This window comes from Puntigrus tetrazona, chromosome 22, assembly GCF_018831695.1.
Source record: "Puntigrus tetrazona isolate hp1 chromosome 22, ASM1883169v1, whole genome shotgun sequence".
Classification (NCBI taxonomy): Eukaryota; Metazoa; Chordata; class Actinopteri; order Cypriniformes; family Cyprinidae; genus Puntigrus; species Puntigrus tetrazona.
Window position 1 is genome coordinate 7,018,505 of NC_056720.1, and position 25,242 is coordinate 7,043,746.

The 25,242-nt window shown below is 37.9% G+C and overlaps 1 protein-coding gene across 1 annotated transcript in view; it reads right to left on the minus strand.

The window, feature by feature from the left end:
- Positions 1 to 2,249: 2,249 nt before the first annotated feature.
- The window catches only part of LOC122327113 (aryl hydrocarbon receptor-like), a 34,809-nt gene continuing 11,816 nt past the window's right edge, over positions 2,250 to 25,242 (minus strand). The window contains 12 exon segments of the mRNA XM_043222295.1: positions 2,250 to 3,395; positions 3,398 to 3,415; positions 3,418 to 3,520; positions 6,763 to 8,302; positions 8,983 to 9,124; positions 9,757 to 9,866; positions 9,992 to 10,194; positions 11,685 to 11,806; positions 11,809 to 11,817; positions 12,313 to 12,439; positions 13,232 to 13,321; positions 17,544 to 17,659. Coding sequence (XP_043078230.1) covers positions 3,361 to 3,395; positions 3,398 to 3,415; positions 3,418 to 3,520; positions 6,763 to 8,302; positions 8,983 to 9,124; positions 9,757 to 9,866; positions 9,992 to 10,194; positions 11,685 to 11,806; positions 11,809 to 11,817; positions 12,313 to 12,439; positions 13,232 to 13,321; positions 17,544 to 17,659 — 2,615 coding nt within the window. The 3' untranslated portion in view covers positions 2,250 to 3,360.

Consider the following 25,242-nt stretch of genomic DNA (forward strand, 5'->3'; position numbering starts at 1 on the left):
CCTTACTATCTTTTCGGGCCTTAAAAATAGTAGGAAAAGTTGCATTGCTTTCCACGCAGGGTCAGAAAATGAATTTAATCAAAAATGTGTGCCGAAAAAGTATTGTGTCCTGAAAACAAAAAGATGAGTAGTTAATGACAGAATGTTCGTTTTGGGTGAACTGTCCCTTTAATTCCCTTTGCTAATTGATATTGGTTTGTCGTTGTCCTCTTCATCGATCTTTCATTCCCACTTAGTACGCATTTCCCATTCTTGTTTCTATCCGCAGTCTCTTCCTGTCGCCATCTAGCTCCATCTCCGGGGATCTCTCTGCTTCTCTTTCTATATCTTTGTTTCGTCTGCTTCTGTTGCTAAGGCTAAAGGGAGCGCGAGAGGAGTTAGCATTCCTCTCGAGCGACTGATCACGTCACAAGTGTGCAGAAATCACACATGATACTTAGAGAGCGGTTTGTATTATTTAGACGCTCTAAGGCACTCCATGCACTACATAGAAACATAAAATTACTCTACGCTTGCTAGTTTTTTAGCATGCTGCTACGCATTACAGTATTATGGTGGACAATCTGTCCTGGCTTGACTGGAATGATACCAACCGTTTTCTTTGGCACTTACTCGTTTGTTTAGTCTCCTGTGGCGGTCTGGCCCACCCCTACGTGTTTGTTTGCTTTCAGCCAGCCTGTTCTTCACACCATGCTAGGTGTGAAAAGGAAGCCGTTCGTTCGGTCCGGGACGCGATCAATACAGATGTGAGGATAAAAGCGCTGAGAGGGAATGTTTGAAAACCGGTGAGCCCCGTTCGCGTGAGACCGCTGCATTTACACCAGAATGAGTCTCCCCAGGTAACCGCAACCTGCGAAGTCTGAACTTAGGAATAGGTAGTACAGTTTTTCAGTGAGGCTCTTGACTGTCCTGTTAACTGCAGGGTAAATAATGTTGTCAAGGTCCAAAAAAGTATGAAAGACAAAGTCAGAATAGTCCTTCTGCCATCAGTGGTTCAATTAACAATAGTACTTTTTGCATGCATAAAGTATTCCTGTAGCTTTATAAGGTTACGGTTGAACCACTGATGGCAGATGGACTATTCTGACGATGACTTTCATACTTTTCTGGACCTTGATGTGTTCGTTACTTGGAAGTCAGTGGAACAGTCAAAGGCCTCCAGGTTTTCTTGCGAAATATCTTAAATTGTGCTAACATTTCAATACTCTAACAATCGTAAAAGCAAGAGAAACAGGAGAAGTTATCTTTTGAAAGCTTAAAATGATGTGTGGGGTTGATTGCAGCGTAGGACACGCCCTCAGATATGCCCCGCCCCAACTTCCTGTTGCTGTAGGAAAGTCCAAGCTGGTAGAACCAAATCTAGGTGTAGAACTCGTTGGTTTTGGATCATGGGAAGGTAGAATTGCAAATATTGTGAATAAATTTGTAACCTAGAAATGTTTTTAAGCGACAGTTGACAAGATTTAGAAGAACTTCGAAGCAAGAGACCCGTTGTGATTGCACAAATTCTTTAATTAAAGGACCAAATTGTACATTTCAACAAGCAGTCAAATGACAAAAAGACAAAACTGCATATGTACCCATTATCTCTGCTACGTCAGTGTGTTAGAATATTAAAATAAATCCAAACATGATTTTTTTTTTTTTTTTTTTAATCAAATATGATTGATTGAAAAACAAAAACATGGCAAACCATTGACATGGACGACAATTTCTAAGCAAATAGTAAAACATTTAAATTCTGGAAAGTAAATTTACCAGTATGGCACCATGTTCTTTTTATTTAAAGTGTAAAACTTCTTCTTAAAATATACAAACAGAACACACAACCTGAAAAAATTATACAATATTTACTTCAAAAAACATCTCTATAGAAGCCTACATCTTGTGCCGGAAAAACGTAAACCTGGTTAGGTCGCAGTGCTCTTTAAAATAGTGCTTACAACAATATGAAATAACTTTTTTGACTATTTACAAACTCTTTAAACATTATGTAAATGATCGTAATATTGTTTTCTCATATACGTGTTAAAGAAATTTAAATCCATAGTTGAGCCAGTGGTACCTCTTATAGGAAATGTCTGCAAATACAGTATATGTATTTAAAAAAAGCAACTTAAAAACAAAGAGGTTGGCCTGGAAATTCACTTTCTCTGTGACTTCATAATACTATAACATTTAACATTGTTATTCATTGAACACCTTGCAGCACCAAATATTATTTTTCTTTTTAACTGCTTTACAATATACTAAACACATTCAACAATTTCAGCTTCCAGAATCTCTTTTCACGGACAAAACAAACCTGGTTTTTGAAAAGCTTAAGTTCTGGACAACATGGTCTCACTTCAAACGCATAATAATTTCAGTTAACCGTATTAATAATCGTAATAGATTATACTAGTTTGTATAACTCAACCATGATAAAATTTTTATATCTTTTACATGTTTGCCCTTTTATTTATTTAATTTTAATTTTTTTTTTTTTTTTTTTTTTTTTTTTTTTATGTTTGTATACAATTTTTACTGTAATTGAGACAAATCAACATGTACAAGTCCACTTATTTTACGCCTTTATCTGAATCACCTGGTTAACTCTTACAAATGATTACGCGTTCGTCACAAGAACGGGTTGCTTCTGGATTCACTATACACATGAACACCTGCATCTAAAAGGTAGGTTGAATTTGATCTAGAATCGTCTTTCCAAAATCTAATCTCACAAAATGAAATAGAGAGAAGGGTTCAGAACTACAAGTGACATCTACGGAAGAGTGTCATGTTTTTTTCGTACTGCTAAACTGCTTTATTACTGGCTTTCAGTAAACGCCCTTGCTTTTCCCCATAAATATATATGCATCCCAACCTTCTGTTCATATAAACATCAGTCATTTACTGCGTTTCAGGACAATCAGTTTCGTAAGAGCTATATGTTGCGTTCTCCTACGTGATTTACAGACGTTGCATCGCAAGTTGCGCAAACAATTTTGGTACCGATTTTGAATGAAGCCCAATTAATGGAAACTGACATCACGCACACATACAAACACATCCAGACGGACCATCTCAAATACTGATCAACTGCATCCGCCAACCGGAGAAATTTCCCTATGTCTCAAAAAGCATTAATGGACAAATGATGCATAATTCACAAATGAATTAATATAAATGACAGCGCTATCTTGGGTGGAGTATTCAGCAACTGATATTCTAGAGGTCAGTCTGGCTCATTTTAATTTAAATTAAAATTCATTTATTCAAGTGGATGAGCAAACCTCGAAATTGCATTTTTGCATTATTTATTTGACAGTGTTCTCATGATTGATGGCATCTTTGCGGACGGATCTGTATTGAGTGTGTTCAGAGGTAGAAACCAGTGGTCTGAGGGTCTGGGGAGGTGGGAGTGGCTCAGGAAGGGGTGGGGACTGTTGCCAGGTGTGGCCACTGCATTGCCGTTGGGGACCAAACAACTTCCTGTGTAGGCCACACTAGCAGAGTTGAGTATAAAGCCCGTCTCAATCTGGAAACAAACAAACAGAAGTATTTAGCTAAATAGCTAAAAGCTACAAAAATAAACATGTTTTATAATAAATATAGATAATAAAAATAATTATAACATACAGGATGATTAGCATTGCAAATGATGTCAATGTCAATTAAGAACACGACGTGCAACCCAAATCATGTACTCATGCACTATTCTATGATATTTCTTAGGACCTGTTTTTAGTAGCACACCAGTAAACGATAGGTTTAACCATTTTTTAAAAACTAAAACGAATGGTGCTACGCTTACGTCTATCGCTTACAATACAGCGTTTTCAAGGTAAAAAATTGAGACATTTAAAAATGCTGCAGACCATGATATAGGGCGAGGGTTTGGCTGCCCACAGTCTCTCTGTTTGTACGACCATGCAAAAGACAACGTCATGCTCGCTGTTATAGCCATAAATGAACTGCTCCAAGCACGCAGATGTGTCCGCCATCTAAATAATTGTGAATCTATACACATACTTACACATATACTTCACAGATTTGATTATATTGCCAAGGGGGAAGGGCTGTCAGATTCCAGTTGTGAATGACCAAAGAATGACGTTTGAGTACATAGTGCTTAGCTGGTAAGTACATAGTGTATAGTACATTATCTGGGATGCAATTGTAATACTTCTGTTAGCCTAGCTTAAAACAGTCATATTATGTACATACAGAATAAAAATGACAAAATCCCCAGCGAGCAGCCATGTCCTTTTATTAGCATTAGAGCAACTTCTCTGCTATTGCCCCAAATTACAGAGCTCACTTATGATGCTAGCTTGTAGAACTAGCACAGCAGTTGGTTATTTAAGCAGGTTAGTGGCAGCTGGACAGCAGATGTTGTGTTTGTTGGGGTCATTCAAGGTCTTCACAAAATACATTAACCAGGATCATAATCAGAAACAAAAACTAATCCCATGGCATTCTTGGAGGTAAACTCATCAAAATATAAAATCCAAAGTGTCACATGCAACATGCTAGCCAAAACAAATCTTAAAGATTAGCGGGCTAAAAGCTTTAAAAAATGACGCCACTTGGCATAATGTCAGTGCATGTTATTTTATCAACTCATAATTCACTCATTGTTCACATTTACAGATGATAAGTAAATCCTTGGCAATATAACAAAGCTCCTATAGTTATAGTATATGAAAATGTAGAGTTTGTATGCATGAGGTAATGTTGATGCTGGATTGTAGGTCACGGCTGCTCACGCCTGACTGGGCATTTGAGCTCTATTCTTCTTTCAGCTGAGAGCAATGACCCTGAACACACACAACTTAGAAATCTCAAAGCCTAGAATGTAATGTCGGACTGAATTGTCTCTCTTTTTCCTCCCCTCTTTCCATTGATGATTGCCATTCCAATTTCAGTACTATTTCTAACTGCGCCTCCCTCATCTCCTGCAATTTTCGCCAAAGTCGCCAACACAATGCCAAGCAAAAGTTAAAACAGTCCACCTTAAGTATCTACGACAGATCTTCAGTCTATAGGATTATGTTTCAGTTGTCTGCCAGGTGAACTGTACTCAACCAGCCACACTATTTGAGACATCATTTATGCCCGTAGCACAAGGGATGAGTTATGCACCAAATTGTTCTTAGCAAGAACTGCTAACCATCTACAGGAGACACAGTCTTTACATGTGGAACCGCAGCATGGAGCCCTACATGTGGAAAGGAAAGATTGTCTGGATAAATGAGTGGAGACAGGGGCCCATGGTCTCTGAATATTGCCTGCTGCATGAGCGGTCCTTTTGTGGAGGCTACTCTTCCTCTATCTCTCGTTCATAGCCTCAGGCTCCCATTTCACAATGGATGAGATGCTACAGTTGGCTGCCATCATTATAGCGGAAAAGCCTGTCTGATGCTGGTGGGTTGACCTGGAAGCTTACACTCTTAAGCTGAAGATTACGATCTTAATCACAGTCACCATAATAATGCAACACAGCAGGCAAAGCAAACATCCACCTGTGTGGGGCCCCACAGCGAATCTCTAGAGACTGCCAAGACTTTGTACTGTAGGTCTGTCACTGTGCATTACGCAATCTCAGCACATTAGCCGTGACCTATTAGGTCTTGGCCCCGTATACAGAGCACAATTAGATCAGAGTGAGCATTTAGGCCAATGGAAAAAAGATAGAGAAATATGGAGGGTGGAGTGCACCGTATCCAGAATATCTTTTAAACTGCTTCTAGACCATCTAGGCTTTTCAACAGCACATATACATAAAATCAAAAGTTATGAAGGGTGGTCAAAATGGTCTTTATCGTTATATGAAATGTTCACCCCAATAATGAAAATTCTGCCATTACTACACATGCATGCCTCGTGGTACTCACGAAAGTGAACAAATTCTTGAATAAAGTTTGTTCATCTTGAGAAAATGAATCGGCAGCACCACACACATGCCTCATGGTACTCTTGTGAATAAACATGAAAAATAAGATGACCAGACATGCCATTTTCTGCCCAGAATTTCTAAATTGCCTAAAATAACAATCAATGTACTTGGTTATGATAGCAAAAGTAGACGTCTACTCTGTCACTCTTACTGTACTCTGACAGGTAACTAAATATTTTTTTTAAAAAAGGCTGGGTAGCCAGTGTTTCATATGTATTTGGCCAATCAGTGTACACTTACAACACTGTTTGTTCCTATATAACTGTTTTAGACTCTACACTGATAAACTAATGTAGATCCCCCAAACAAAGTTCTTTGAACTCAATATGTACCTAGTTCCTGTGGTGTGCACACACCAAAAAGCAGGTACCTCCTATGAAAAGTTTCCACTGTGCAAAAGCCTCTTTTGATCAAATTTGTAGTGGACAATATTTCTAAACCAACAATCAATACCAGCTTGACAATGTAAATGAAAAAAGGAGGTTTTGCAGGCTTGTTTAATCAAGCTCAAGTTTAGCTCAAACAAATCTCCATGGATGTTTCTAGTCATCCTGAAGACCTTTATAAGTTAGTTCAAGTGTGTTTAAAACTTTAGAGCTTGGACTGTGCCCCTTCAAGAGTTAGATTGAAACGCCTGTGTTCCTGCAATACTTATGGTTTGCCCTTATCCTTATTCACAATAATTTCCCATTTGAGATCAGGATGTGAGGATGTACCTGGGGTTGTGGATAAGGTTTGACTGTTATATGTTTTGTTGATCCAGGAGATTGTCCAACTTGGTTAAATCACATTGCGCAACTATATCCTTTCTTAATTCTTACCTTACTGTGGGTGGCGTCATGGGTCAGTTCCGAGCTATAATTTGTCAATGAGGGAAGGTTTGAAGGTGGGGCTAATCCCAAGATATGCTCCAGAGAGGAGTTCTGTTTGGTATAGGAGGCGTAATAAGTGGGTGCGACCTTTGGCTGCTGCTGCTGCTGCTGCTGCTGCTGTTTCTGATAAACTTGCTGATAGGACGAAGACGAGGCCATGGCTCCCTGAAACTGCCCTGCATCCCCAGCTGTACTGATGTTCATTGTAAACTCCACCCCTGAATTGTCGGTTATGTTGTAATCAACATGTGTACCCACTGTTTGTGTGTGTGCCATCTGGCCATTGGGAAAACAAGGTCCATTTGTGACCAACTGGTCTGTGAAGTTGTATCCATGCCACTGTGGATCATTGTAGACCCCGTTTGGAGGGGTATCACTGCCCACAGCTGTTTTTTGTTTATACTGGAATGGGTCAAGCAACTGGTTGTGCTGCCATTGCTGTGATTGTACTTTACTAATTCCTGTTATCTTGTCAACAGATTGAGAGTTCAAGTTGGCTTGTGTGTGTTCAGGGACCCAGTGGCCATTGTGTACCGCTGATACCGAGTTTACCAATAAAGTATCATGCTGGGTAAATGCAGTTGTCTCAGAGTCTGTTGTAGACACCTGAGGTATTTGTGCCTGGATCCAGCTCTCGGTTTTGTGGCAAACCGTCTGGCCATCGAGATGTTGCTGCATACGCTGTGAGAGATTAACTATGGGTGTTATCTGTTTTTGTGGCCAGAAAGGAACGTGAGGATCAGGCATGGAGGAAGAAATCTGAGAAGCTGACTCGGAAGCAGAACATGGCTCAGGGGGTTCAGCAGAATCTAATGCCATGGGAGGGTTTTGAGTATCTGTCGAGTTCTCGATCCGGTTCTCCAGTGTGTCTTGGACGTAGGAAAGGATTTCGTTGTTGGTTAGAAGATCGTTCAAAGATGGGATGTAATCTGGTTCCATCTCTACCTGGATCATCCTTTCATCTAGAAGTAGCAATTCTAGGTCCTCTGCATTGAGCCCAAGGTTTTCCAGGGCAGTGAATAGCTCACTGTTGGAGCAGCTTTCCTCATTTTCCAGGGACAGAGAGTCTAATGTGGCCAGTAGTGGGTCAAAACTTGATGGCTCCTGTTTGGAGACTGCAGTTATGCCATTCTGCACAGGATTCCAATTTTCATTTTCCGCAGAAGAAGAAGAGAAGGTACTAGTCTCTGCTTGCTCACTGAAGAGACTACTGTGGAATGACATTCTAGGCTCCATAGCAGGCTGGCAAACATAAACAGACTCGTCTTGTCTCATCATGGCTCCCAGAAGTGAACTTGGGTCCACATCATCCTTTGAACTTTTGTCCACCTTGCTCTTTTTGGTTTTGTTGTTCTTGCTTTTGCCTTGAAGGGTGTCGGGGAAGCCTGGCATGGGGTAGCTGATTTGGTACAGCAGAGCTTCTCCAGTAGCAAAAGTAAATGGAAGATGCATAGATCGCTTCCTCAAATGCTCTCCGCCCTCTTCTTCTCTGAATAAATGGATAAAAACCTTGTCAGTTGATATGTAAGGACTTTCATCATAATGTAAATTTGACATGCTATTTAACAGTTAGCATGCTAATAAACTAGGGGGGTAACGATTTTCGCATCATATGATTCATGGTAATTTTCTAAGTCCTATTCCCTATTCCCTTGTTAGTGGAGTGTTACTTGAGTGAGCAGACATTGTGTGTGTCATTATTTAGTCGTTTGGAATGCACTTGTCAAAGGGAGCGATGTAATTTCCTCATCTTCAGCAAAGATGTTCCTGTGACGATTAAAGCAGATGTCGCTGTTTTGATGTCATAAATGTATTTATATTTTTGTTAACTGTTGCAAATAAACATGCATTTTAGATTTTAAAATGTTTTTAAAATATGCTAATATATAAAACTTTTTTTTTTACATATAAGATTATATTTTATGCAATGCATCCATCACAGAATCTGCTGACGTGCAACGTGCTGGGTTCATTGTTACAGGAAGATCCCAGCTGAAGATAATAAGGAAATTACAATTACAAACAACTAAATAATGACACGGTTGTGCTCTGCCCACTCCACTTTGATGATTTGGAAAATTACCATGAATCGTACGATACACGATATGCAAATTGTTACACCCCTATAATAAACTAAATCTAAATTAATATTAGCTTTAATATGCTTACACAAGTGGCCTCTGGGTGGCAATGATGTAGTCAGGCTTGCCGTTTTTGTAGACGAGTCTAGCATTAGCTTGTACCCATTTCCAGCGGTTGTCCTTTGTAAGCAGTCTAAACACAGTCAGGCCACTTTCTCCAGTCTTGATCACTGCAATGAACAATGCAACAGTTTGTAATTCCATTTATTGGTTCAAATATATAGACCAGATTTCTGCCTTGTACCTTTTATTTGCTATAGGCCGTTAGCTCCATAATGATTTACTGATTTTACTGGATTTAAGGCTACAGTTCTACCAGTTCTAACGTCAAGGATTTATCCAATCTCCTCCATAATCTTTGGGATTATGGGAAAACATTCCTCCTCCAGTCTCTTGCTCTATCTGTCTCTACTCCTGAATTCAAAACCTGAATTCAACAAATCCAATCAAATCCTGCCCATACAATTGATATCATCAGTCGATTTCACTTCCTGTCATAACATATATAGATTATCTCCTGTGAACCACACTGAATAAGAATACTGTCACTTGTTTAAGCATTTGCCCAAGAGCAAAGTGCTAATGTCTTTTAGTGTCACTAGTTTATTTTAGAAACCAAGCCTTGGGCAACAATGTCAGCATGCATCAGCAGAAAGACAGCTCATCATAGCTATTTCTTAATCTTCTCGTAATTCAGTCAATCATAATATTAGTTATGTAGCATCTTAAAAGTAGCTTCTTTAGCTGGACTTTTACAGTACAACTCCAAAATTACAAATCTAGAGAAATGTGATTATCTTACTCCTGACATGGTTCTCAGCACAATACAGCATATCAGCTGCATGGATGAACTGGTACCCAGAACCTCGAACTCGCAACTCTGCCTCGGTGTAGCCAAGAACGATTTTACCCCTAAAACACAGGCAAAATCGACATCAGTGATTCTCACGCGATGTTCTATTTTCCTACTTATGGAAATATAAACATACATATACAGTGCATGTTACAGCTCATTTAAAAGAAATGCCCATCATTACTTGGCATCACAGGCCATTGGGGTGAAGTCCAACTTGTGTTTGGTCCTGAAAATCATGTTCTTGGTTCGGATCTCCATAATGGAAGGAGGCTGGAGGGGTGTTGCTATGGCAAATAGGGCGAGCTGGGGCGGCATTTGGCCTCCATCATCCAATCGCCTGTTCTGCCCATGCAGGAATTTCAGACGTCCTTGAAGGTTCAGGGCCTTAACAGGGTATAAATGAAAATAAACACTGGAATATCAACTATACAAAGATAACTTGGATTTTTTTTTTATAGTATAGTACAACAAATAGAACTACAAGAAAAAGGCAAATAAACAAGAATAATCTAGAACAAACATAAAGCATTTGCATGAAGGACGTACATAACAGACACACGTAATTTATGTACATACACAGCTGGAGCTGATGATTTTGTTGGCGTGCCCTTGGCAAACCACATGATTTGTCTCTGACTCAGTGTGGGCAATAGAGCTCAGTCCAGGTCATCTATTAATGAAGGCAATGACCTGTCAAGAATGTGTCATATCTGAACGTTTGCTTTGTTTGCGATTGGTTAGTCAACCTTAGAGCTTTTGTTTTGACTGGTGGAGATTAGAACATCTAAAAGTGAGTGTTTTATATATGTTAACCGTGATTAATTTAGCGTCACTTGACAACCTATTTTTTTTATCATTTTATTTCTTGGTTAGCTGTTCACTTGGTGTAATGCCCGATTTAAAATAAACAAGAGTCTCAGTTCGGCAATGACTTCACGAAACATTAATACAGTACTGACATGTACTAACAGAAAACATTTGTCAAACTGCATTTAATTTGGTGCAAAATAAAAACGGAGCTTTCAGCATGACTTTCCAAGTCGGGGGCGTGTCAATTAAATAATCACGAAGGAAGCCAATTGACCACAATTATGTTTCCCAAGAGAACTTAATGGTTGCATTCAAAAACTTCAAGAGGACAACAAACAAAAAATATGTAATGGAAAAGAGTTTGAAGTCGCTGTATTTTTAGCTCATGCTAATTTCACTGAGCACATGGGGAGACCCCTGTTGGCGGTCCGCTCCTGACAAGCCAAGTGTAGTCATGCTATTCTTGAGGAGATGGAATTTGTAAAGATGGAGTGGAGGGGAAAGAAAGTAAAAGACTGAAGAAATAAAGGGCAAGTGTACAGAGCTTTGCACGCATACGTCTCTTTTCACTACAGTGTTGCCAAGATTAGCAAAAAAGAGACAGCTGTCTGCAGAATGAATCGGAAAATACTTTTGGAATCAAGAAAGCTGAAGGAGTTGGGTCACTAATGTGCTCCATACTGTAGCTAAGGCCTGGTGTTCTTTAAATTAGCTTTAAATTATGACAAGATTAACAAGATCCAGTTCTTGCTATTTTGCTTTTTTCTTCTAATGAATTAAAACCTGTTCCCCATGACCTTACTGCTTCTTAAAGACGGATTACAGAGGTGTTCCAACAATTCAGATCTCTGTGGATGGCAGAGGCGCAATCCAACACAAAGTTAGCTGCGCTAACCTAGATGCTAACTCGCTCTGTAATCTGGAACATCGGGGCTTAGAGACTTTGAATAGCAAGATATTTTCCATCATACTAATATTAAATTCCAAGAGCACATCAGAATCAATCAAAGTAGAACGTTCCTGTGTAGGTTTTGGAAACAAAATAAGAGCTTTCTGACACTGACCAGGAATCCTGAAGAATTGTCTAGGAGGCATCGGAAGCGACAGACAAAATTTCTCTCCAGGAAAGAGGAGTTTTCGGGGGGCAGCTGGTCAGGGTTGCATGTCACCAGCGACATACTTGGGAAGGATCTCCATCTAACAGAAACAAAGAAAAACTTGAGACTCGGTAGCATGTCTGGACTTTTTCAACCGGGGTTCATCATTGGATTATCCGCTAACCACAGTTTCTGTTTTCTTCCTTTCTGTTTGCTGTCCCTAATTAAAATGGACATTTTAGTGACCATAACATTTATTTTGCAACTGCAGGAGCTTCAACTAAAGGTCAAGCCACCCTCCTGCTCTCATTTAAAAAAAAAAAAAGAAGATATCTCTATTCTAACTCGAGTGCTGTAACATATCAAGCACTTTGCGCCTTTTATCATTAATTTGTTATGGATAATCATATATTTTGGTTTGCATTCATTAAGTTCTAACTAAAAAGTCAATGAAATGAAATACAAGTCACCACTGTATCAAAAAATCAATACTACCACGTGGTTTTTAATAAATAAAATTTTTCCTTTTGCTAAATTTCAGGCACATATTACCAAATATAGCCATGATACCATAATATGAAATATATTTCCTGACCTTCTGCGGATTCTTCTGTCTGCGTGCTGGTTGGAGGTGGGTTCAAGGCCCAGTGCAAGTTGCATCTGAAGGCCTGCTGGTCTTCAGTATGAATGAGTTCGAACACATTTTGATGCATCACATCTGTCTGGGAAACCAAAGAAGAAATGAAGAGGAACATAGAGAATTAAGTTAAAATATATTTTAATTCAAACAAGAGATGAATTACTCTACGGGTTTTACAACTAACTACAAATATATAACCTGCCATCAAACTCCCTCTTTTCTCATCTAAATGAGAAAACCAAACAAAAAGTGAACATAGTAAGCACATAAAATGAACAAATAAAGTGACGTCTCAGTTGGATAATTCATAAGTAAATTATGATGAATTGGATTACGCCGTGCCAGACTGAATCTCAGAGTAAAGCCTATTTGATTAAGCGCATTAAATTTCTACCGCATTCAAACTGTTGCTCAAGAGAGACACTGCAGTATTAATCAGTATTAGACAGATCTGATGAGCATTTATTTGTGTGCACTAAGAATAGAGGTGAGAAGTATGGAATGATTATGCGACAGCTGAGTCTGACGTAATATTGATTCTGGGAAAGTGTACGTACAGGGCATACTCATCAATCAGATTAAAACTGTGTACCGACCGTTCACTGAAAAGTCGTTATGTCATGCCTTGTTTGCCCATGATTTAACCGCATAAGTAACCCTGCTACAAAATAGCCTAATTACAACGAGAGTGACGCAGCCAAGTTTTCAAATGTTGAAACAAAATGTTTCATTCCAGTCTATAGCACCATCCAATCTCATAATTTTTATGCCTACGATAGTGGCTGTAATTCAGATGTATATTGGATTAGTATTAGAACAGTGGCTGTATGATACATGTGTGTTTATGTAAAAGACTGTTGAGAAGGATAATTACCTGGTGGAATCCCAAGTAATCCTGGATGGTGTGAGAACAGTAGAAAATGATCCCTTCAGCGGTGACCACCAATACAAAGCCATTGAGAGCCTGTGACCATAAACAAATGAACAAACAAAGCCAGGAAATAAAAGTATTTTATAAAGAAGGTTATGGATAACTGTGACTTCATATCTCAATATAGAAACTCTGAATTGCTATATAAACCCAGAATTTTGACTTTTTGTCTTGAAATTCTACATTTATGACAAATTATATATTTTATCTAAAATGACATCTCTCAATTCTGACTTTTCTGTAGCTGATTGAAAACCTGCTCTTTTAAATGAATCACTACTTTATTCTCTACTTGCTTTTTAAAGAACTCCAAAAGCACTCGAAAAGTATAGTTTTCTTTTCTGTGTCGATGTATTTTCTATTAAAACAGGATGTTGGGCAGAGCGTATCAACCATTTTTTGAGAAATATTCAATAGTGATTTGTTTAAGTTCAAGTCATAAACTAAAACAAAGTTTAACCGAAAGGAGAGACCTTTTCCCAGAACTCAAATATTGTACTTTTTTAATTGCTTACAAGTCCTGTTATCTGAGTACATTAGCATATGACAGCTAACAGCTAACAGATGTTCCCTGAAAGCCGCAAAACTCAGTTTCACAGGAACAGGTCTTGCAATTAGCAAACGCTGGATGGAACCGTTTACTAAAATCGTTTTATAAACAAGTAGTCAATTTTGCAGGGCTGCAAGAAGCTGAGTTTCAATAACTAACGCCAGGCAAAGGACGAAAGCATGATGAAGACTACGCTTGAAATACAATGGTTAAACAAAACAAATGTGGAATCGGTGAACAAGGGCATTAAGAAAGAAATTCACAACAAAAGCTCTGAAAATTAAAGTTAAAACTAACAAACAAACAAAATAAACTGTTTATTATAAGGATTATTAGCTGTGTAGGTTTGATGAATATAAATGCCGAATGCTAAGCTTGGCCCGATTCTAAATATGCTAAATAAATAAGTAAGTTAAATAATAAAAATGCATCACTATAGACTTTGATGAAAGCTAAAAAACAGTTATTGAGAAAGCAAATAGTGTCAGTTTCACGCTGTCAATGAACACTGTGTGTGAGCATGCGCTCGTCCCGTGTGTGTTTTTGTGGAGGGGATTTTGCAGATCATCACCATCTGGTGGGCTCTAAGTGTAGATCTGTGATTACGGTAATCTGACACATCCACAGACGATACAAAAACAACTGTGTATGGCTGTATGCGGAGTCAATATACAAATCCACCATCGATAAAACCCTCGAGCACTGACCTGGCAATCAGGTTTAATCCAAGTGTGCACAGTCTAGTGTCTGACATTCAATCAGCCAGTGTTTCACTTTTTACGTGTGCGGTTTCTTTTGAGAACATTTCTTAAAATACATTTATATATTGAAAACCTCTGAAACCTAGGCTAACACTGTTGATATGATCGAAAAATACTGCTATAAATAAAACAACAGAATTTTTTTTTTTTGTTAATAACGTCAATAATAAGAAAACAGACACAGATTTACAGAACAGTCCCAAAGTGCAGCACTGCAGGGTAAATAAGGGCTCTCTTGAAATGCTATGAATCTTTTATTTAGACTGTGCTTGTGTTGGAAACACTTTCTAAATGCGAACTGAACCCTAACATGATATGATAGGGCGACAAGCAATAAATCACTAAAGTACATTGTCTTTGCCAGATACTATATAATAATGTGTTGCACACAAGAATTAACGCCGATTACCCTATCCTGATGGGTACAGCAGTTTATAGGGTTACATCTTCCAGCGTCCCTCTCATTTGCCCGAACATCTGCATTGTATGCCAACAGGCACACGCATACTCATTCATACATGCACACCTGGTCCAAACACATTCAGAAAACATGGGCGAGTAGCAGCGCTCAGTATAAATATTTCGGCTTGTTGGTTGGCAGAACAGCCCACACGGTGCTCTCGCGGGGCAGGAGGGGGAGGGAGGGCCGCAGTCAGGAAGCATTACTATCAAATATGTACCACTGCATCGTTCACAGTCCAGCACACACAACACACACAACTATACACAACACAGGGGAGTGAGAGAGAAAGAGAGAGAGAGAGAGAGAGTATGAGGTATGAAGCAGAGAAACAACAGAGCTAGATATAAAGAGATAGAGATAGATAGATGGAAAACCAAAGAAAGAAGGAAGGAATATAACATAAAGAAAGGTCAGAGCGTGACAGGGAAATGAAGAAATACAAAGGAACAAATGGAAGTAATGTGTCAATAGATAAAAAGAAAGAAAGTAGGAGCGAAGGTAGAAATGAAAGAAGATAACAGGAAAAAAGAAGGATGGAAGCAAGAAAGAAATAGACAGGAAGGAAGAGATGGGTTGAAGGAAGCAAGGATGGAAGATAACAAGAAGACAGAAAGGGCATCGATAGAAGGATGGAATGAAGAAAGAAAATATGAATCAATGGAAGGAAGGAAAGACGGAATGATAAAAGGAAGAAAGGAAGGACATGACATGAAGGGAAAAAAAAGGATGGAAGGAAAGAAGGACTAAAGAAAAAGACTGGAAATAAGAAATAGACAGGAAGGGTGGAAAGAGGGATGGAAGGAAGGAACAAAGTAAAGAAGGAATGAAATAAGGCATAGATCGACGGAAGACAGAAAGTCAGGAAAAACAGATGGGGAGAAAGGGAAGAAGAAAAAGGAAGAAAGGAATAAATGGATGGCTGGATAAAGAGAAGGATGAAATAAAACAATGAAGGAAAAAGGAAAGAAAGGAAGGACAAAAAAGAAAGGAAGGACAAATAAATAGATAAAAAAGATAGAAAAAGACCGAATGTAAGGAAAAAAGACAGGAAGAAAAATAGGATTAAACAAAGGAAGTAGCAGACATAAAAAAGAAGCAGGGAAGTAAAAATGGAAGGATGAAACAGGTATGAAAGATAAAGGACAATACAGAGAGAGAGAAGGTGAAAGCCTTAGTGAGGAAGTGATAATATAATGTTTTGCTTGTGCGCTTGTGGGTGTTTTTATCTAAATGTTTATATAAATAAAACCATTGAATATAAGCTCTTTTTCTCCACTTTACTTTTCTATTCACCCCTCTTTTCCCCCCGTCAGAATAAAAGTCCTTATAACAACAGGCAATTTAACATGAGGAGGGAGAGTATTTCTAACACAAAAATATATATTTTTTTCTCTTACAATAATAATCTTCTCTTACAATAAGTGCTCTGTTAGGTTCATATACAGTGAGCGTATCTGCAATGTATTTAGTCCCTATGCTATTGAGCGATTTATAAACGAGTAAAAGTACTTTAAAATCAATCCTAAATGCAACTGGAAGCGGGTGCGAGGACCTGAGGACTGGTGTGATATGCTCACATTTTCTGGTTCTAGTTAGTATCCTGTCAGCAGAGTTCTGGATGAGCTGCAGCTGTCTCAAGGTTCTTCTCGGGAAGGAGAACATTACAATAATCCACCCTGCTGGTGATAAAGGAATGAACAAGTTTCTAAAAGTCTTGACTGGAAACAATGGGACTCCGCAATGTCACGGAGGTCCGCTTAGGCTTATGCGCTCCTAAGCGATTGTCATTTATTATTTTACAATAGAGAATATTTTGGAGGAGAATATACAGGCTGGAGAATATTCTGTAGGCCTGTAAATAATGATAAACTGAATACGTGGAGCACCTTTGAGCACATTCCCTAAATATTCAAAAGACAAGCACTGATCAAATGACGCTTGCTTGCTCCTCAACCTCCCCCAACAGTTCTTCAGACACTTATAAAATTCAAGTTAGGATGGCTGTTTCGTTGAAGACGGTTGCACTGGAGCTGTCTTCTAGCCATGTTTCATTTTAATTTCAACTTGATGGCATTATTTTGTCTCTACAGCAATCTTAGTTTGATGTATAATAGGCCTTAGACGAGATGGGTCAGCCTTATGGCTCGAGAAGGCCTTAGACCTCTAAACAGAAATAGAGAAAGCTATAGAGTGGACAGGTGGTTTAAACTTCTCAGAACTGCTGTCACCGGATGGACAGAGCAAAAGTTTTAAAGTAAAAAAAAAAAGAGAGAGAATACTTTTACCTCTTATTTTATCCTTCCTTTATAATACATGAGAGCTCTATCTGTGCATTATTCATGTCTAAGTGTCTGAAACGAGAACAAGGCCGGGCAGAAATAGCCTCTCCTCTTTTCTCCTCTCCTCCTCCTAGAGGACATCACTTTAACGACTCTTTATAACATACTTTATAACATACATGTGTGCGTTTGTCCTTCTGACCTGTAGCAGGAGCTCTCCCTCATGCAGCCAGCCTTCAACCAATCCCGTTGCTTTACTCTTGTCATGGTTACTGTTGTTTGCCGACAAACCATTGGAGCTGTGGTTTTTCAAAGCGACTGTTGAAAAAGCGAAAAGACAAATTACATCATGTATGTTGAGCAACTATAAATTAGCAGCATTAAGTGGAGCATTGCTATTTTTAATGTATTTAAACGAACAACTTATATACATAAGCAACGCCAGCGGCGTGATGCAACAGACCCACAATTCAGTTCGGCAATGCAATGACATCACCCATTTAAAATAACTGGGAATTAAGCAACGAAATTATGCAGATGGTCCATTAAATTGTCAGACGCTGCAAAATATTATTGTGCCTACTGGACCCATGGTACAGTTCCTTGTTTTTTTGTAATTATATTGAGATCTCTGACTTTATTACAGATTTTACAGAAACTGAGCTTGAAAATAAACGCATGAATCAAACCAAAATCCATCCAAACCAAGCAGTCAAAGCGAAGTCTCAATTAGTTGAATGGTGTTATATTCAGTTAAAATACAGTTTTCGAACAGGTTTCCCAAACACTCTGCAGATAGATAGCCCCGCCCCAAACTCACGCCATTGGCTGAGCCGCTGTTGCCGTGCCAGGCTGGTCGGAATTTTTAAACAAACAGCAATGTTTTGAAAGCGCCACAGAAACACTGTGTTTTAAGGATCTCAACCTACGAAAAGCCAATGTATTACTTATTAAACTGACAAGAAAAAAGTATTTCGATATCTAAAAATCATTTTAAATGTAATTTAAGGTTCTACTTAGCATTGAAAATGCGCTCTAAAAATGCGTCCGTGCTGTTTTTGTCTTGCCCAGTAATGGATTTGCTCTGTGTGGCCCTCTCTCAGGACAAGACAAACTCTGTTGAGCATTAGAGGAGGAACTGACCTACAAATGACAGGGGAAATGGAGAGAGACAGGCCAGGCCAGGAGAACAGAGATATGAAAAGCTTTTTCACTGACAGAGAGAAAGAGAGACAGAAAGACAGCGAGACAGAAAAGGAAAGAGGAAGCACTTTTCACTTGTGAGAACATACGTAGAAAACGCATTTGTGCACGGTGAGAGAAAGGTCACCTCGCTCTCGCTCCTCGCCGCCTGGCAACCACATTAGCAAACGTGTCATATTTTATTAGCATCTTGTAGCTGATATTAAACTGCGAAGTGCTCACCGCAGTTTCGAACATTTGTTTGTTGTCATTGTCCAAAATGTCCACAATAGCTGAACTGCTATTTGCGCCAATTATTTCCACAACCATAAACTCACTCAAGCAAATGCCTCTAGATGTCATGAAAACTAGCATTTGATGATTGTATGTGGCGCCTTTTATTCTCCTTCGCCAACCTCTGACCCTTTTAATAGTCTCGCCGCGTGACCTATTGTGACCCCTGACCCCTGTCGAGACATGATGCAATGAGCGACAAAGAGGTTGATGTTATTCTTTGAGACATGAGGACGCAGTCAAGAAGACTTTAAAATACAGAAGACTTTTAACGTATAATACACGTTTTCTTCTTGTTTTATTAATTACAGTAAATTTAAAATATCAAATTTTACAGTAACAAATGTATTTCAATTTATTAAATTGTTTTGTCTGTAATTACTATATATAATTAAAACAAAAATATAATCAAGATAAAAATTTTTATATAATTTACAAATATTTTTTTCTTTAAAATGAAGGACAAAAATGATTTACGCAATTCGAATGAACCAGTGATTAACATTACTTATCGTTTAAAAATCTCACAATGCGCTCTGTTGTAGCGTGAAATAAGCGTGACCAATATCAGCGTTTACATACGCCACGGGTGTCAAACTAATTTAACCCCAACTCACTGGAGTTCAAGGGCTGCGTTGAACAAAACATTGCATTATGGGGGCCACAACAATTTTTCTAAACATTCAAGCTTTTTGTCAAGGCTTGGTGCCCCCATGGAGCTCTTCTAAAGCGCGTTGAAGTCCAGAATCAACTTTAAAGGGATAGTTCACGAAATTAAAAATTCTGTCACTAATTACTCACACTCATGTCGTTCCTTTGTTCATCTTCAGAACCCGAATGAAGATATTTTCTGACTCTCCGTAGACGGCACTATCAAAGCTGTGTAATGTAGCAAGGACATCGTTAAGATCTTGACCCAACTTGGGCATAATCAGCCTTACCTAGCTACCTGTCAGTCACGCAAATGTTTTTAGCGTAGCGTATTTGAGAAGATTAGGCTTTGCTATGGCCATAGCAAGCATAGCAGAAGTTAGCGCTGAAAATAGGAGGCTAAGAGAGTTTCAGTGCCCCTGACAATCCTTCTTACATGCTTCAAAGAGAGACGGGATGTTTAAGGCCCCTTTCCCATGATCTTTAGCTCCTGTCTCATAGAGCTGGAGACAAAGGGTAAAGGGCCACGGCAAAACAGAGACCCAACTCCGCACGCAACCATGTATTTCAATGACCCTGGGTCATATACACAAACATATGAGCAATGAAATAACAACAGTAACAATAAAATGTATAAACAAAATAATGTAACAAAATTATAATAAAAAATATTTCGGATGCGAAATGTTGAATATGTTTATAAGGCCGTGGAATGGTCTTGAAGGCGTTCTTAATGTATGCTGTAAGCACTTGAGATGAATCTAGCCGAGCGTCGTCGTGCATCAGGTGACAGATGAGTTAGTGATTCCCTTCGGAGGGATTGGGAGGGTTTCCAGGCTCGTCCGCATGCTCGGGCTGTGGGGTTTTTACTGTGTTTATGTAGCTGTGCCGGTGTGGGTCACTGCTCATCGCGCCCCTGAGCGTGCGGCGTCTCTGGGGACGGAGGCTCTGGAAAACCTGCGCTAAATGTTTTGGCTTGATTTCTTCTGGGTTTACAGACCGAGTCAAAACAGCTGACGGGAAAATATACGAATTAAGTACTTCAAATGTCAGCATTTAGCAGGAAAACAGAAACGATACCATTTTAACAAATAAATATTCAAATATTAACATAACAATAAATGTGAAAAATACGTATTCTAAAAAAAAAAAAATAGTAACATAATTTTTATATATACTGTATATATATATATATATATATATATATATATATATATATATATATATATATATATATATATATATATATATAAAATTAAACACAAAATGACATTGTTTTTAACACATTGTTTTTTGTTTTAGTTATAATATTTTACAGGATCAAAACTGTTCAATGGAAATTTGATTGTGGAAATATGATGCCAACATTGTGGTAATTATTTTACAACAATTAACAAGTTATTCACAAATGTAATTATTAATAAATATTATAAAATTGTATGTGTGTGTGTAAAAACATTAATTTCTATATTGTCTTGTGAAGTAAAATATCTATATTAAAGTTAAAGTTAAAATAATTAACATATCTGTTATATAATTATTACCAATACATTATTAATAAATTAAACAAAACATATATCAGCCAGTAAATTGAATAAGTGCACTTAAGAATATACATTTATATTTAGAAACAAGTTACGGTTATGTTTAATGCAACAAAATCCATTCAAATTTGTTTTAATATCATTCTTGCTTCGCTTATCTATAGGTTAAATATTCTAAGAGCAAGGTAAAGCTGTGTCTTTTCTTTCACGAGGAAGGTAAAACAAGAAAAGGTATTGAGAGAAAGAGGCTATGTTGGGTATTAAATATTAACGCTCCATCTGAAGCGGCACGTCACGTGTTGATGACATCACGACGGCAGATGTGGGCGTCTGCGAGCGGCCCGAGGGATTGGGGAAGATCAGGCCAAATTCTGCTGAGCCCGGCTGAACACAGCGCTCGAGAGAGAGCGACAGCCAGCAAGCGATAAAAACATCACAACACACGTCTCTCAGCACACACAGATGAACGACTCGCAAGGAAAAGAGTCACACTTGCTCTCTTTTTCACTCCCTCCCCCTTCTGTCTGTCTTTCTTGGGGACATCTCACCAAACCGTGGCTTAAAGGTCCGCTAAGCGCTTAGCGCTTGCGTTCAGAGGCCTGCTAGATGCTAATGTGCGCTAAACTCACTCATACGGACGCTAGAACAAAACAAACAAGCAAAAAACGTACCGTTGGAATTGTATGAGCATTAGTACAACACGCTATTTTGATCTAAAAATGTTAGCTTTTAGGATCAGTTCGTGTCGTCCAACACAGTTAGCATGCTAGTCACAGTAACGCTGTTTCTAAAGGGAAACTAGATGTCAAACTGTCAATTATGATAGCATTTGTTTGCGTAATTAAAGATTTATTCATGAAGGGGTGAGACTGTGTCGTATTTAAACAAGCAAATGTTGTCGGTGACAGGAAGTGCGCTTAAAAACAAGAAGAAATGGCTACTGAATCATTAAAGATGGAGATTTAATGGACTCTGATTCAGGAGTTATACTTTAAAGCTGAGGTATGCTCATTGATATTTTTCATTAGCAGATACGATCCAGTCAGTTGTTTATCTTTATTTTGTATGGCGCTTTGATAAACAACTTTATAGAGGAAAGTATTGTATTAGCTATTCAAAGTATGCAAATCAGCGTGCATTATATATTGAGATATAGAATAGCCTGTCTGTATGCTATAATATAGAATTTAACTGCAGTGCAGCAGGTTACATTACTGTATAACAACTATGCACTTTCATTTCAATATTTAAATCAGTTAAAAATACAAAATAAAAAAAGCCTACTAAAAACAAACAACCAAAAAAATGGTCTAGAAGAATTATGCATGAAACAAAATTCCATGAAAACTGTGTAAAATATTTTAATCCATACACGAGCACAATTAAGAGTTATGCATATAATACAGTGAATATTTTAACCGGGTAACAGCAATAAAATAAATGTGTTTATTTATTTAATTGGATTTAATTTATTTAACAAATAAAAAGAAATGAGTTTAACTAGAAAAAGTATGCTTTAATTAAAATTATGTGTGACAAATACAGTACATATTTTAATTAGTTAACAGCCTTAAAATTAAATGAGATTAAATAAATATATTTAAAATAATAATAATAAAAAAAAGAAAAAAAACAGCCTAGCTAGTAAAATTAAAAATAAAATAAAATATGTGAAAAACGTATCCCACCATCCCTTCAACAGGTGTGGGGGTCTTTAGCTTGCGATATGTAGAGCAGAATCATTTGTGTTTTTGTCCGACAGCTGTACTGCACACTGAACACCAGCGAACAACATCTGTCTCCTTCACTAAACACTGCAGAAAGCCAGCTGTAGCCACAACACACACACACACACTCTGGATGTGCTCTTAATTGTGTGTGTGTTTACAGACTGTGCGTGTTTCTCCCCGAAGCAGAAATCTCGTCCACATTCCGATGTATTGTAGTGTGACAGCGGGGCGGCAGCGAGCGGAAACACATCAAACAGAGGCAGAGGTCTTGACCGGAGCTGCTTATGGATTTTTTTACTGCAGTGTTACTGATGTAATAACCCTAGAAAAACAGCAACGCATTCCAAAACGGTTTGCGGGCTGCAGGAGAATATTCATTTGGTTTTAGGGATGCAGATGCATCCAAAATACCTTCGTACTAAAACGATTTCGTGAAGACAATGTGAGCTTTTTGAATGCAGAACTATTTGAATAATTTGTTAACAGCTGCAAGCAAAATAATAGCTTTAAAACACAAATATAGTAATATACAAACTAGATTTTTTTTAGATTGATGTGCATTCACAGATGTGTACATAATATTTTTTAAACATTTTAATTACTTTACAGTACTAAAATTAAAAAATAAATAAAGTGAATAAAAATATTTAAAAAAATTAATAGATAATGTGTAATTTATACTAAACTAGCCTGCATTTTTATTTAATAAATGCTTTAAATATAAATTAAATATAAATTAGCCTCACTGTACATTTATGAAATTATGATTATTATATTTTTCTAATGAGAATATGACAAAATTAATAATAATAAATGTAACAAATTAGAACAAAACTGACATAACTGTAGATTTGTATGAAATTAAGTACAGTATATAAATCAGATTAATAAATAATTAATATCTTAATCTTAATTAAACAAAATAAAAAATATATGAACATAAAGCAGAATAAGTTAATATATGGCAAAGTTTAACAAATAAGATAAGAGGTTTGTTAAAAGCCTAAAATGTTGATTTTTACGCTTTCACGCTGATTTTTCAGCTCATTCTTCCTGACCGCTCACAATAAATAGTTTGGCAGGGTCAACGAGTAAAATAGGTCCAAAAGGTGTCGGTTGCCACTTTGAAATGAGATGTGAAGATGTGAACCTTCGGTTTTTATATGATACATCGCAGATGTTAAAGGACGTCAGTAACAAGGTGCAAAAAGAATGTTTCTCATTCCATTAAATCCATTATTGGGTTCATAAACTTGTATTTGTTGAAATCACCATGGTATCTGACCTATAAACAGATCGAAGTTGAAATATCTTCATCGGCTTCGACCGGGGAGCGTTTCGCTTGTCAAACAGAGAGACATTCAATCCGTCTGTCCGAACGAATGGACAATTAAGCTCAGATGTGAATCGTTCCAGACGGGATTTCTGTTATGTGGCAATTCGGTGAATATGATCCAGCGAATCTGATTACATCACAGCTCACATCGTTCCTGGAAAAGCAGATGAACAAACAAAAGCGCACACGGATATTCCCGAGAGGAGATCTCTGAATTAGCGAGGTCGTTAGCCTTAAAATTGCTTAAATAACTACGAATTTTTTCCCCCCCAAGATATTTAACACTTAAACTGTGCCCTTCCGGAGATTATTTCACTGCCATGATCATTAAAGTTAGTCAACGTAGCATGTAGCTTAGCATTAGCGTCTTTAAATTTAGACAAAGGGAACAGAACCGCGCGAAGCGTATTTCAAACGATCGTTACTGAAAAACAAACGACGCCTGCCAGACGACCGAAGTACAGTCTAGCACTATCCTGGATTTTATACGGCCGGGCTTAGGTTTAGCTGTCTTTAGTTGTGCCAAAAGAGCTAAAATGACCAGTGCATGAGCTCACATCATGATCGTAACGCTGAAGTATCTAATAAAATGAAATGAATGTGAAGACAGTCCAGAGTACAGTTACATTTTCCCCCCGCTGTTTTTAAAGTATGAACATGTGGAACGAGTTTAAGGAACTGTTTGACCTAAAGGGCTTCTTATTTGCCGGGAAAGATTATACGGACTAGAGAATGGACGGTATTACACGTTAAATACGCAGATGGAAATAATTCGACGTATTACTAAGAAAAATTGCAGCCAACGTGGTAATTGGTTTAAAGCAAATTTAAAATAGATACGCATGAATAAATATGTTATCTTTGATAATAAAAGCGATTATTGGAGTATCCCACCAGGAACGGATGTCGGACATGACATCGGACGGACGTATTTCGGTTGATAATGAAAATCAGGTTCATGTCAGTAATTGATGTCAATTTAACGTTGACTTAACGTTGGATTTTGGTTACACAACCTAAAAACAACAAATATCAACATCAGCAATTTAACACTGACATTATACATAGAATTTTGTTCACTTGACGTCGACCACTTGACCAAAATTTTACCAAATATCAACATATTATGACGTTATGGGCTCGCTGGGATATTATTTTTAATTT